General features: G+C 42.9%; 1 protein-coding gene across 1 annotated transcript; it reads left to right on the top strand.

The window, feature by feature from the left end:
* Positions 1 to 238: 238 nt before the first annotated feature.
* On the top strand, positions 239 to 2329 carry LOC147446299 (uncharacterized). The gene has a single exon (XM_086526206.1). It carries the CDS (start codon positions 1490 to 1492, stop codon positions 1820 to 1822), a length of 333 nt encoding a protein of 110 aa, XP_086382332.1. The 5' UTR covers positions 239 to 1489; the 3' UTR covers positions 1823 to 2329.
* Positions 2330 to 15554: the final 13225 nt, after the last annotated feature.

Below are 15554 nucleotides of genomic sequence, written 5' to 3'. Positions count from 1 at the left end.
GTGCTTAGAGAGAGAGAGAGAGAGAGAGAGAGAGAGAGCACTCAATCTAGCATAGGGATCTAACTAATGTAATTAGGAGATACTTATTACTTGCAAGTTTTGATATCACATGTAATGTCTATGGTGGATAGACCAACAAGGCATTCATTCATCATAGTGAGAGCTTCATAACAAATTAGGAGCAAATAGATTAGAGAGAATGTACTCAATGAAATGGAAATGGACTTGCTAGAATGATTACAATGAGAGAAAAAAATTACAAGTTAAGCATGGTGGCTTTATATATGCTCAATGGTGTAAAGTGGAAATTAAGGCAAGAGGGATATGCACCACAAGTGAAATGGAGGCAAGTAGCATGTGGGCTACTATTGCAAACGGAGGCACGGCTGCCCTACAAAATACAAAAAATAACATGCTACAATCCATAAACGAGCGAATCCGCATACCTGATGACTCGCACACGCACATAATCCAAGCTATACGGGAATAGAGGGAGACAAGGAGCGAGATAGAGCGTGAGAGCACGTGCAGGTGCACCCCCTAGAGCGGAGTGCTATGTCACGGCAAGAGAGAAGAGAGGAGAGGAGAGAAGAATAAGATGACGCTGGGTGCAATCTCCCCCCGTGCAAGAGTGAGCATTTCCCTCTTGCACATATTTCATTTATAGATTCTTCAATGCTCAAAAATGAATATACATTGGCCGGCAGACATAAATGACCATAGCTCCTAAATGAGCACTTGAGTAATAAATGTACAACTCCCATATCCATAACATACTCCAGGGTTGAAAAAGCAATTGCCCTCAGTTGCGAGAAACATAAGTGGTGGAGTCGAGTGTGAGATACAAGACGATAGGTACCCTGCATATTCATATCAGAGAAAACTCAGGTGCCCATTACTGTTGCGCACCTGCGAGGCTTCAAAAATTAATGGGCACGTGCGAGGCTTGCAAACGACGTTTTGTCCAGCAGAATGCTACTATGCACCTACAACCTAGGAGGCTTGCATCTGTGACTCATCGGGCTTGCAAACCTGCACAACTAGTGCAAATTGTGTTTTATCTATGTATCTGCAGGGTTTGGTGATGGAGTTTTGGGTGTCTTTTTGGAAGCCAAGAGATTTGGGTTGCATGTGCTTGTAGACAAGTCTATTGGAGGATGTGGCTTTGAAACCGTACACTCCTTCACTTGAATAAATGGTAGCTTTAATTCATGGGTTGCCAGATGTTGTTTCCTTGCAGTGCCTAGCACAAGTGCCACTTAGTAGTCTAAGCCATAAACATGATGGCATCGGCGTGCGCGTCTGCAAGGAAGTGGAGGCTTGTGGAGGAGGGGAAAGTGGAAGAGGCACGCCAGAAACTCATTGTTTTGGAAGAACACTTGAAGGATTTACAAAAACGCTATCCATGGAGAGAAGCAGCACAAAAATCTGCAAAGGATCCTTGACATGGGCTTTCCAATCAAATTGCCGCAAGGTATAAGCGGGATCTATGGTACACACCCGGGATAAGGTCACAACAGAGCTAGAACAATTGAACACTGAGTTGTCAATGTTAAGTGATGATATACAGAGAACAAGTTCCCAGATTGACAAGTTTAAAAGTCAATTGCAATCTACAAACCAATCCTCCCTTCCAAAATTCACCGATAAAGCCTACTTGGAACAAATTATGGAACTGGGGCCACCTTCAGCTGTGGAGAAAGAGGGACTGCTCTACATTCAGACGGCGCATGGGGAGAACAAGCCCATATTTCTTTGCAACTTTCCAACTACTGCACAGCCACCGCTTCCGCTCACCTTAATGTACCCTGTGTTTGGGTAGTTTGTTAACGACTTCAACTCTAATGAGGAAGCTCTATCTCCTGGTGTTTGCAGCTTGGTCAAATGCCTTTGCTATGAGGTGTTGGGAGGGGTGAAATATGTTACTGAAGTAGAGATGAAACAGGCTTTCAATTTGGCAATCACCAGGTTGCTTGAGTGCACGATTTCTCTAGTGGACGTTAGTTGCAGAGGTTCGGGTGGTGTGCTTCGGGAAGCAAAGGCCAAAAAGGTGGGGTAGGGGTGGTAGTTGCATGGCCACTGGAAACGAAAGATAGAGGGGAAGTAAGACTGAGAGGCAGCCATGATTGAGGTGCAGAGGAGAGAGAGAAAGGTATTTTATGTGTGTGTGTGTGGGCGGAAATGGGGTGTTTTACGGTGCAGCCATGCACTGGTTGAGAATGTGTGTGTGAGGGAGAGAGAGATATACTACAGCACGTAATTAACGAGGGCCTGCATAGTGAGAAACTGGCTGTCAAAGAAGGAGATCATTTGGTTGGTGGTGGTAGGAAGAAAGAGAGAGTGAGAGGGTGATTCTGACTGCAGGGAGGGAGATCCGCTTATGTGTTTGTGTGGGCTAGAAGACCACATGAGCTGGAGTCATGACTAGCTCATTAAGTGAGAGTAGAGGAGAAAAGTGAGAGGAGAGAGAGAGAGAGAGAGAGAGAGAGAGAGAGGGAGTTTGCTGGCGGTTTGCCACAGCATGAGAGAGAGAGAGAAGGTTGGGCGCATGGCAGGCCGCCGTTTGTTGGTCCATGTCAAAAGCAACTATTGCTACGTGTTGGACTACCGTCGATGTGACATCAATCGCTTGTGTTCCTGGCATCCCCAATAGCCATGTTGAACTGGCTCATGGTGGAGTTACGAGCGGACCTTGATAAGCAGGGATGTTGCACTATGATGAGCTCCTACATATGGTGATGAGCCGATAACTTCCCTAATCAACAACTCAATCAAACCTTGTTGTTATTATTTATTATCACCATTATCTTGGAGATGTGTTCCATGGGCAGGGAAAGAAGATGATTGTCTGTTCTAGCTCACCCAAAAGCACTAGGTCTTGAGATTAATCCAACAACACTACAATTTCTTCTTCTAATCCTACTATGAAAATATCGGTGCCTCCTCAAGTGAAAGGTCTGGATTTCAAGGCTTTACACACAGTTTTATAAGGTTCTCTCTCATCATGAGAGATTCTTCCTTTGATGATAAAGCTTCTCTTATTCTTTGCTCCGTGCTAATTTGTACTAATTAAACTCATAATCAAGCTAATCTTATTTTAAGTGAATCACATAACCATTTTATGCACCTACAAAAAGAAAATAGTCATGTTAAGCATCATGCTAATAAACTAAGTAAAGTAAGAAAACTTAGCTGGGGGATTTGATTCGTCACCACGCTCATCGTGAGCATGTTTCTAGCATTTCCAGGAGCATTCTTGCAAGATCTAATACTACTACTGCAAACAAAGGCGCGATTGCCCTGCAAAATGCAAAAAATAACATGCTACAATCCATAAATGAGTGAATCCGCATACCTAACGACTCGCACAAGCACATAATCCAAGCTATACGTGAATAGAGGGAGACGGGGAGCGGGATAGATCATGAAAGCACGTGCAGGTGCACCGCCTAGAGCGAAGTGCTATGCCAGCACGGTGAGAGAGAAGACAGGAGAGGAGAGAAGAATAAGATAACATTGGGTGCAATCTCCCCCTGTGTAAGTGTGAGCATTTCCCTCTTGCATGTATTTTATTTATGATTCTTCAATGCTCAAGAATGAATACACATTGGCCGGCCGACATAAATGACCATAGCTCCTAATGAGCACTTGAGTAATAAATGTACAACTCCCATATCCATAACAGCTACACCATGTAGCTTGTGGCTTTAAAGTGTAGCATGTGTGCATGATGGAATGAGAAGCATGTGTTGGGGAATCATATGTAGGAGGGTGTATCCATGTACACAGGGATGCATGCAAGTATGCTTGGCTTTAGGAATTGTTCATGTGTTGAGTGTAAGCTAAAAGGCTTACCTCAACACATATGCGATTTTAGAATGTCGAGACAAACATCCAACAACAAAGAATTCGTGTAGGTAGGACACAAAATCAATTGAGAGATGTGTCCTCCCTATGCAATTTCTTTGTAGTCAGAGGCCCATTTGAGCCTTCTAAAATAATGCATGGAGACACACCTTTGAAGAAAAATTTATTGAATAAATTTGAAAAAAAAATTAAAATCAAAGAAAATACGCATTTACATAGCAGTTCCCTTGTGCAGACTGTTCTTGATGCCTTACCAGATTCTTACCAGACTTTTGCTAGTACTTGGAGACTTATGACCCAAGGAAATCCAGAAGTTGTCAAATTTGATGCATTATGCACATTGCTGTTGCAAGAGTCGTTCTCTATAAAAAAAAATGGGACTAGACAGCGTGCAATTGAACGGGATTTTATTGCTTCTCAAAGAAAGGGTGGTAACAGCAATGCAGCTACTTCTTATGGTTCTGCTGCTAGTGGCAAAACTTTTGTTCCCAATGCTTTTGCTGGCATCACATCGTCTGGCAGTTCTGGTGATAAGGGCAAAAACAAGATGCATTGCCATTATTGTAAAGCTAATGATCACTTGATCAAGCAATCTCCTAAGTTAAAGGCCAAAGAGGCTAAGAAGAAAGAGGGTGGTTCCACTGCAAATACTGTAAAAGGAGACTGTAATGTTGATGTTGATGTAGAATGGGCTTTTAGTGCAGAGTGCACTTACAATCCTGCTATCCATGATGCATGCATGTCAGTTGCTGCAGATTCACATGTGTGGTATTTTGACAGTGGTGCTACAAAGCACTTTACCTCACATCGTGAATTGTTCACCTCTCTCGAGTCTATCCCTCATAGGAATTCAGTCACTTGTGCCAACAATGCCTCTTATATGGTTCAGGGAGTTGGAAAGATTGTGCTTACTGCTGCTAATGGCAGTTTTTTCACACTTGTTGATGCACTTTATGTACCTGGGATCAAGAAGAATATTTTGTCTATATCTGCACTTGCTAGACTTGGACTTGTAGTCAAATTTGTGGATGACAAATGTACAGTTCATGATCTCAATTTTGGTAATGAAATCATTGCATCTAGGCTTTTGTGTCGTGGGCTATATAAGCTCTCTTTGTATGACAAGTGTGGACAAAATTTTGCAAATGCAGTTGCAGATTCAGGGGCTATTTGAGATGCAAAACTTTGGCATGCACGTTTTGGTCATCTGAATTTTGCCAGTTTGCTGTGTTTGCAAAAATCTGATATGGTTGCTTCTTTGCCGCCTCTTGAAGCACCAGTCAAACATGTTTGTGAAGGCTGTATTTTGGGTAAGATGCAACGTTCTAAGTTTCCAAAGGATGGTTCAATTTGGGCCACATGCAGGTTGCACCTTGTGCATTGTGATGTTTGTGCCCATGAAAACTCCGTCCTTGGGCAATTACCTTTACTTCGTGACTTTTGTTGATGATTACTCCAGGCATTCATTTCATGGGTATTTCCGCTTAAATTGAAATCCAAAGTTTTTATGTGCTTCAAACAATTTCTGGCTATGGCTAAAAATGTCTCGAAATGTACTATGGGCACCCTTCGTTCTGATAGAGGGGGGAGCATATGTCTCATGAATTCAGTGCATTTTTGGCTAGTCGTGGGATAAAACACCAATGTACAGTGCCTTATACACCTCAACAAAATGGTGTCGTGAGAGGAAAAATAGGTCACTTACGGAAATGGCACGATGTATGGTCAAAAGTCAAGCTTTTCCGCATTTTTTTTGGCTTAAGACCATCATGTGTGCCACTTATGTACTAAACAGGTGTCCTACAAAAGCTTTGCAGTCTATTACTCCATATGAAGCATGGCATGATAGAAAGCCTTCTATTGAGCACATGCGTGTTTTTGGCTGTTTGGCATATGCTTTGGTGCCACAAACACAACGCAGAAAATTGGATGATAAGGTTGTCAAATGTTTTTTTTTTTGTTATAGTGCTGGACACTGTGTGTTCCAAACACTGTCCCTTCCAGACCATAAACATTGAGTTGGAGGGATTCATATAGATCCTCTTTTCTCTGCACCTCTTGAAGACCATTTCTAGACATAATAAATGATTTCTTCAGTAGAGAAGATGGTAAAGTCATTTATAAATATGGCCAAGAAGCTATGCAAAAACTCACTAAAAATGTCCACCATACATCTATGAAATGTTGCAAGAGCATTACACAATCCAAATGGCATTACCAAATACATGAATTCTCCCCACTCAATGATAAATGTGGCTTGGCCCGATCTTCAGGTGCAGTCTTTAGCTGATTGTAGCCACTGTATCCATCCACGAAACCCACATTTTGTGACCTGCAATAGCATCATGTTTGTAAAAGGTAATGGAAAAGGATCCTTAATTGCTTGAGCATTTAGCTTCATGTAGTCCACACATAATCTGATTTTCCCATTCTGTTTTGGGACTACAATTATCAAAAGTAACTAGTCACTACTTGCTACTTCAATAGTGAACCTGGTTTGAGAAGATTATATATTTCCTCCTTGGCTTTCTTTGCATAATTGGGGTTCGTCATGTACCTCTGTAACCTGACTAATCTGGCATCTAGTTTGAGTGGAGCCCAATGCTAGCACACTTCTGGATCTACTCCTTTCATATATGTATGTTCCCATGTGAATACATCCTTATATTTGTGAAACAATGCCTTTGCCTTCTCCTTGATCTCCAACTTCAAATGCTTGTTGATTTTGATCATTCTTGGGTTTTCCTCTAGGCCAAGATTCCACTCCTCAACCTCTTGATCATATGGAAGCAGCCAGTTTGACCCTCCTCCCTTGCATTTGGCCATTGATTCCGCTTCCTTCTCTATTTGAATGCCAACATCCTAATCATCAAAATGATTACTTGATTCCAAATAGTCATTTTGAATCTCTAGTTCTTCAATTGTTGGGCTCCCTACTTCAAAATTTGCTAAATTGGTTGCTCCAACTAGTCTAAAACTAATTTTTTATGTGCTCGTTGCTATGATGATTGGCCATTTATCTGAATTAATCTTTCTCTTGGATTTATTTTAGTGAATTGTTGTGGATATTGTTTTATTTGCCTCTCATCAAGTTCCTTATCCATAAGCACAACACTTAGATTGATCTCTTTCAAGGAAAATATGTTCATGGAGGCAAGCATCTTTCCAATTTTGTTTGTCCCATATATCTTACATAATCCTTTGGGCATCGAAGATTTTTTCTAGCTTCTCGTGTTGTTAGTCCTTATCTAAATCCTTCTAGTGGCCCCTTGAATAGTCCTTATCTAGTTTGCATAATCATGTTTAGCACTAGTAGTTCTAATCCAAGGTCTACCTAAAAGCGTTCCATATGCTCCTTGCACATCCAATACTAAGAATCTGGTTTTAAATTTCTCCTTGACCACTTTGATTTACATATTTCCAGTAATCCAATAGCCAAAACCACCCTCTAGTCAACCATCCTTACTCTGAATGGTGGTGGTATTAAGTTCGTGATTCCCAACTTTTGATTGAGATGTTTCCTCTGAATATTCACATCAACACCACCATCCAGTATAATGCCTGACAATGGTTCCCATTTCTTTCTTAGCTTGTAGTCCACCTGAATAACTAGAACCTCATCGTTTCAGATAGCTTCTAGGTCCACTACTCTAGCTTCAACCTACACTTTTCTCTTCTGCCTGATGAATTTTGCAGTTGTTAGTCATGTTTGCTTGTTGTCATCAAGTTTGACCGTTAACTTATGTATCCTCTTGCAGACCTTAACATATATCTCATCCTATGCATTATCAAATCTATTATTTGAAATAGAAGATTTTTCCTCCTGACTATCTTCAAAGTTGTATTCCACTGGTTCTTCTTGTCTTGCTACTAGTAGCTAGCTCTGAGATGGATTCTCCGATGGATCCTTAATCAGACTAGTGGCTCCAGCTTGAGCCAAGTCTGATCTGACTTATTGTACCTCATTTTCTAGACTCTGTACCACAACAATAATGGACTCACTTGGTATAGATGTTTCCTTCTCATTCTGGTTTTTCTGCCCTTTGAAGACTGGGGTAGTAACTTTTCAATTGTGTGAGCCTCAAAACAATTTGGTTGTTCTAGCAGCTTCTTGGCCAAATTCTTAGTAACTTTTACTGCCAGCTTATGTTGGAAAGAGAGAAAGGAGAACACACCAGAAACACAACAAAATGCCTCTCTATAGTCCAAGATATACATAGCACCCCAATCCACTAGGATTCACCTTCAAAATCCACACAATCTCACCTGCACACACCCATCTCATTGTACCATAAACACTTCTCGAAAGCTCCAGCACATCCACACCCACACAACCTCTATTCCACATAGTAATCACACACAAACCTCTCTCTCTCTCTCTCTCTCTCTCTCTCTCTCTCTCTCTCTCTCTCTCTCTCTCTCTCTCTCATTTTTCATGCACAGCCCTCGGTTTGGGGTTGCACTCAACCACACTGACATCGGCAACAAAAGTGAAGCACACTAGCAAAAGAAAGGAGGGGGAGCAAGGAATCGACACCAGGAAGGGGGGAATGGAAAACTTCTCCTTGCAAAATCTTACAAAGCCATGATGGCTTACACATAGTAATTCTCTTCTTCACATGCTCCAAAAGACTCCTTGGCAAAAAAGCCCTTCACTTTTTTTCAAAAATCCCTCTTATAAGGAGTTCTTCTTGCAAAAACAAAAAACAAAAAAAGGTGGGTTTTTTACTTCTGCAGCTCTAGGGAGCCTCTTTTTTGAATTGGGACCCCTTTTGACACCCATTTTAGTACATTGAATAGGGTGATGACACCTCAATACTCTCTCTCCCTTTAGCACATGAGAACCACTTGCTTGCGCCTCTTGTAAGGACATCGGCAAAGCCGGACTAGACAAGGGCAGGGCCGGGCTAGGCAGTGTGGAAAGGGGGTCCAACTAGGGAAAAGGGCCAGGGGCTATGCTATATAGTGGGTAGTTGGGTGGTGGACTCCTAGGTTCTAGTTCCCCTTGTCTAGCATTCGTATCAAGAGCTTGGTTCTTTTTTGGAAAAGGCACAGCTGTGGAGGAGGAGAGCCACACAACCTTGCATGAGCAAGTTGCATGTCGGGGTCACCAAGTCGTGGAACACCTCTCCTATGAGGAGGACGACAAGGCAAGCAGTCCGTGGGCAACCCCCCTTGCAAGGAGGACCCGCCGAGGCGGACCTGCGTCAAAACCGCCCCACCGGGCGGGGGAGCAATTCACGACCTTGGGCCGAAGGCCTCTAGCTCACCTCAGTGGGCGCCATGGCGGATTTCCTTGCTCGCGCGCTGCTCTTAGCGGCCATAGCCATTGTGTGAAGTTTATTTCCCACTACACGGGCGCCCAACCCCCTTGGGGATTAGTGGCCACACCCTATTTTCAACAACAAGGGGCGGTATCCACAGTGGGGTACCCCACCCCCTTCCTCGTGTGCGGATTCGGAAAGGCCCGGAGAGGTGCGGCATCTCGACACGACCGGCACAAACATCGAGCACCAAATTGTCTGCGCATTATCAGTAGAAACTCAAAGATTTAAGAAAACGATTCCGACGGGAGTTCAAAGTACAATTACCTTTCAAAATCAATTAACGATTGCAAGTATAATTGATTCGGCTACCAAGAAATTGCGGAATTTCCCTATACGGCGGACAATTTGAATGGATTTCCATCGGGATACTATCGATTTTGACAGAATTAGCAAGGCTAATTACACTTTGCGAGTGCTCTCAATCTCAGATATTTTTTCTAACTACTCCTTGCACCGCACTGTGTCGCCATGGATTCGGATATCAATATGACATTTGATTTTGAGCAAAGTATGCCTGATCCTGCCAATGATGGCCCACGGCCGGATTTTCTCAAGGAGAGTACCCGCGATGCTACGGCAGGTGATGACACTTACGAATTGCTCAATATTCAATAATTTAGTGCTCTTAACACACGCATGACAGTCATGGATGAAAATTTTAAAGCTTTAAATGCAAATGTTACTAAACTATCCACATTAGTAATTTCATTAATGCAACAGCAGTCCAAGGGTCCTGCTGACACGCACATGCATGAGCACATCGCTACACAACGGCAAGGCCCTTCTAATCTAGGCAAGGCCCAAATGTTGATACGTTGCATACTCTCACTGCAAAAGAGGTGGATGAATTGTTGAAAAACACCAAACCACCGATTTTTAAGGGAGAAGACCAAGACCGCAATAAGGATGCAGTGGTTCCTGCTGACACGTACATGCATGAGCACATTGCTACACAACGGCAAGGACCTTCTAATCTAGGGCAAGGCCCAAATGCTGATACGTTGCATACTCTCACTGCAAAAGAGGTGGATGAATTGTTGAAAAACACCAAACCATCAATTTTTAAGGGAGAAGACCGAGACCGCAATAAGGATGCAGTGAATATTTTTCTCAGCAAGTGGGATGGAATTCACGCCTTACCTCGTACTCCGGACGCATTCAGAGCTCTACAAACAAGCTTAACTCTGGAAGGCAAGGCCTACAAATGGTGGATGTCTCACAAGGAGAAGAACATCATACCACAGAGTTGGGTATCTTTTGAAGCTATGTTTAGCAAAGAATTTTTGCCTACAAATGAGGTAGATTGGAATTGGATGGCTTGGGACACAGCCAATACCCATGATTGCTTGAATATATCTCTCACTATTGGGATGTTATCCTCATATTGGAAGGCTTAGACAACTTTCAATAAGTACGGGGGTTTGTACGAGGTCTGACACCAGAACTTAAGAAGTACGCAAGACCCAAGATCTTAAAACACTTAAGGAAGCCATAGTGAAAGCACATATTCATGATGAGCCAGATGAAAACAAAGCACATAATAGTCACGTGACTGCTAATACACATGGTAATACACGCACTCAGTAGGGGCACAATAAAAGAAAATTTATAATTGCCAATTCAGATGCATCTAAAAAACCCAAGGGGTCTAGGGATCCTCTCTCTCCTGAGGACTTTGATAAAGCTAAGAAAGAAAAATTATGTTTTCAATGTTTAGGAAGCGGTCATGGCAAAAAGGATTGTCCCAAGGGAAAATCTGCTGCTCATGGCAAGGAGAAAGCAGTGCACACGGTGCAACTGCTACCTCTCAAGTCTTCCTCACACTTCTCTACAGTGGAAGTAACACACACAGAGGTGGTACATGAATGCTGTCTCACAGCTTCCATGTGGCAAAAAACCTTTGGACCACATGAGTTAGTACGTATGTACAGATCTCTGCAAGGCCACAAGGTGTGCATCTTGGTAGATGACCGTGCTACTCACAATTTCATCAATTATGGATTGGTGAAAAAACTCAAATTGCCTCAAACTCCGAGTACCCACCACTACAAGGTAGCAATGAGGAATGGAAATGATACCAAAATCTGGGATACTCAATGCCGAGCTGTTCCATTGGAAGTACAAGGTTACTCCACATGCTTGGAGTTTCAGGTTATGAACACGGAAAGGGTAGATGTGGTTCTTGGTAGGGAGTGGTTGCATAGCCTACGACCATCACTGAAGCGTAGCTATGAGCACAACAACTTGATGTTTGAATCCCATGGCGCACATGTGTTGTTGTTAGGAGAGAAGTTTATACCTTCATCACCATTGATTTGTACCGTTGAGCTTATGCAGCTCGTTTCTGATAATGAAATAGATCAAGTTTTCTTGTGTTACTCACTGTCTCATTTTCTTTTTAACATTGAAACTGTTGAACATTCCTCAACGCCCCATGCTTCTCTTTCATCTCTTCCACCAATGGCAAATTCTAAACAAGCAAACGTTGTTAGTGAGTTATCAAAATTACTAAAGGAGTTTCAAGATGTTTTTCCTAATGATTTGCCACCAGGATTACCGCCGACACGATCGTTGCAACATAGCATCAACGTGGCTGAAGGCTGTAAACCTGTTTACCGTATGAGTTATTCTGAAGTTGTTGAGGTGGAACGTCAGCTTGTTGACTACCTTAGCAGAGGGTATATACAACCCAGTTCTTCACCATGGGCCTCTCCTATCCTATTAGTAGTGAAGAGAAAAGCTGGCAGTATGCGCATGTGCGTAGACTACCGTGGTTTAAATGCGGTTACGGTCAAGAACAAATACCCATTTCCCCGAGTAGATAAGTTGTTTGACAAACTCACTCATGCTCGCATTTTTACGAAAATAGATTTGCGGCGTCAGGATATCACCAAGTCCGTATTCGACTTGCCGATATACCCAAAACTGCATTCCGAACACGGTTTGGACACTGCGAGTTCTTGGTGATGCCCTTTGGGTTAACCAATGCGTCCGCAACATTCATGACACTTATGGATAGTCTCTTGAAGCCATACTTGGGAAAATTTGTCATTGTTTTCCTCGATGACATACTAGTCTACAGTGCTTCTGAAGAAGAACACTTAAACCATCGCAGGCAGGTGTTTGAGTTGTTACAAACAAACAAATTATATGCCAAGGAATCTAAGTGTGACTTTCTAAAAGAAAAAATTCACTATTTAGGGCATGTCATTTCAGCTAATGGACTATATATGGATCAATCCAAAGTGGATACCATCCACAAATGGCCTTCTCTTAAAACTCTGGAAAAGTTACAGATTTCTTTTGGGATTTGCAGGTTTTTATCAAAGGTTCATTAAAAACTATGCTAATATTGTTGTTCCCATGACGGATCAACTAAAGGGCAAAGGCAAAGCTTTTCAGTGGGGATCCGCTCAACAGCACAATTCTGATACACTCAAGGATGCATTAGCTACAGCTCTCATACTGGCTATTGTAGATCCTTTGAAACCATTGGTTTTGGAAACGGATGCCAGTGACCGTGCTATTGGAGCAGTCCTGTTACAAGACAGACAGTCGATTGCATTTGAAAGCAAGAATCTTGATGTAGCTCAATAGAACTACTCTGCTTATGAGCGCGAACTCTATGCAATAGTGTCTGCCTTAAAAACATGGCGGCATTATCTGTATGGTGCTCAGTTTGAGATTGTGTTTGACCATGAAAGCATCAAATGGTTTACACAACAAACGGATTTTAAGGGTCGGAAATCCAGGTGGGCCAAGATTCTTCAGGAACATGACGCCAAGCTAAGGTATCGTAAAGGTAGATACAATGTGGTGGCTGACGCTCTGAGTCGTATGCCAGAGATCAATTCTCTCTTGTTCACGGAACTTCGTAGTGAATTTTTAGATTCTCTCAAAGGCAAATATGAGCATGATGAAGCATATTCCAAAGTGTGGAGCCATGTTCAAATGAGGGATCCTTCTCACTCCAATGATGGTAGTGTAACGTTAACCTCCACACCTAGTTATCCTCTATCGAGTGATGAACTACAGCGATGGAAGCATTTCACCATCGACAATGGGTACCTACTCCATAAGGGGAGAGTTTTTGTATCGACGCACACGGACATTCGGCACCAAATTCTTTATGAGCGTCATGATAGTCCAAGTGCAGAGCACCAGGGCATTAGAAAAACGTATGCTCTCGTACGATGACAGTTTTACTGGCCAGGTATACATGGCTTTGTTCAAGCATATGTCTTGCATTGCCAAAAATGTCAAGTTAACAAAGCAGAGCGCCTGAAAGCAGGAGGACTCTTACATCCTTTGGAGATTCCTAATGGAAAATGTGAAAGCATCTCTATGGACTTTATTGTGGGTTTACCAACCACTGTACAAGGTCATGACTCGGTATGGGTGGTCGTAGACCGGTTGACTAAACTATGTAAGTTTATTCCAACCAAATCAACGGTTAAGACATCAGAACTAGCCAAGTTATTTGTGGAAAATCTATACAAATTGTATGGTTTTCCAAGTAATCCCAAGTTTAACAGTCACTTTTGGAGAGCTGTGTTTAAACGATTGGGTACACAATTGAACCTCAGTACAACCGATCATCTAGAAACAGATGGTCAGACTGAACGCGTTAACTAGGTGCTAGAGGATATGCTAAGAACATACATCAGCGAAAAACAGTCAGACTGGGAAGAATACTCACATATTCTCGAGGTTTCATACAACAGTGTTAAGCATGTAACAATGGGATTTAGTCCTTCCATGCTCATGTATGGGTTTCAACCTCGGTCACCAGTTACAGTGGGTTTGGCAACCGAAAAACTCCAACAGTTAAGGATTTTCTCCAAGACCACATGGATATGTTGAAAGTTGCTCGTCAGAATGTCCGACAAGCACAAGATTAGTATAAGTACGCTGATGAGAAACGTCGGCAAGTTATCTTCGAAGAAGGGGAGGAAGTATTTTTATGTATGCCAGAACATTCAGAAAGTCTGAAAACTGGGCCAACACCTAAATTATCTCCCCGGTATTGTGGGCCTTTCAAAATACTCAAGCGAGTAGGTGATCGTGCGTACAAATTATTGCTACCTTCACATTCATCCGGTGTTTCATGTAAGCCGTTTACGTAAGCGGTTACATGGGGACGACAATGTCATTGACCAACAGATTTTGGTTGATTTCATTGAACCTCCTACCTTACCGCATGAACCTGAATGTGTTCTCGATTATCATGAGTTGCGTACACGTCATCATGTACGTCAACAAGCCTTAATCAAGTGGAAAGACCGACCTGAGGAAGGTGCCACTTGGGAAAACATTAGTGTTCTTAAGAAGAAGTTCTCCACTTTTGTTTTCGAGGACGAAAACTCTTCTTAAGGGGGGAGTAATGTCAGGACACCGGCAAGGCCGGGACTAGACAAGGGCAGGGCCGGGCTAGGCAGTGTGGAAAGGGAGTCCAACTACGGCAGGCCAGGGGCTATGCTATATAGTGGGTGGTTGGGTGGTGGAATCATAGGTTCTAGTTCCCCTTGTCTAACACCTCTGGGGGGATGTCACAACATTCTTAGAACCCCTAAGCTCATCCTTCTCTTCAATTGAAAAGGCGAGCCACATTGAGGCCTCACGGGGAACCCCGCCCTTTACGAGTACTCCTACCACGTCAACAATGGTGGCCATCACCGGCCATATCCAACACCAACAATGACCACAAGCCGCCAACCCACACCAACTTCCTCATACGCACCACCCATGGCAACCAGACGCAGCACCGAGGGCACCAACCACCATGGTCTAGGAGCTCCTTGAGAACTCTCACTCTCTCCACCACGATGTCTAATGGGAGGGTAGTCACCCACAATATATCCTCTAACTCCTAGGGTGTTGGTCATACATGTGGGCTATTTCACGACCACGTGGAAGCATCACATTGGCCCAGTCCTTCATGATTTTGAAACCCCTTCAAAAAACCTCCAAAAGTTTTTTTTTCCTTTTTTTCCCCTTAAATCAAATGAGCTAACCCCCGAGCCGTCAAGCACCATTAGTAGACCCAGTCCCAGGCTACAATTCGTACAAACCGCGACTCAATTTGATCTCCCTGGGCCCACCAATCAACGTGACCAAAAACTGAAAAAACCATCTGGCACTGCATTGCCACCGATTGAACCAAACTTCAATGAGTCGTATCTTTCTAACCAGGTTCCAATTAACAATCCGCAACTTCCACCTAGCTCCATACAATGCATACTACATTCCAAAACTTGGTTGAGGCCCAAAATCTCCCGGTAGGCATGCTTTCCAATGCAAGTAAGCTCTTCCATAACTAGCCCCCAGCAAATATTCAACATCCCATAACTTTCTCTCTAG

This window comes from Adiantum capillus-veneris, chromosome 12, assembly GCF_014529385.1.
Source record: "Adiantum capillus-veneris isolate H3 chromosome 12, ASM1452938v2, whole genome shotgun sequence".
NCBI lineage: Eukaryota > Viridiplantae > Streptophyta > Polypodiopsida > Polypodiales > Pteridaceae > Adiantum > Adiantum capillus-veneris.
The sequence above is the reverse complement of the archived record's forward strand: the minus strand, read 5'-3'. Positions and strand labels throughout refer to the sequence as shown.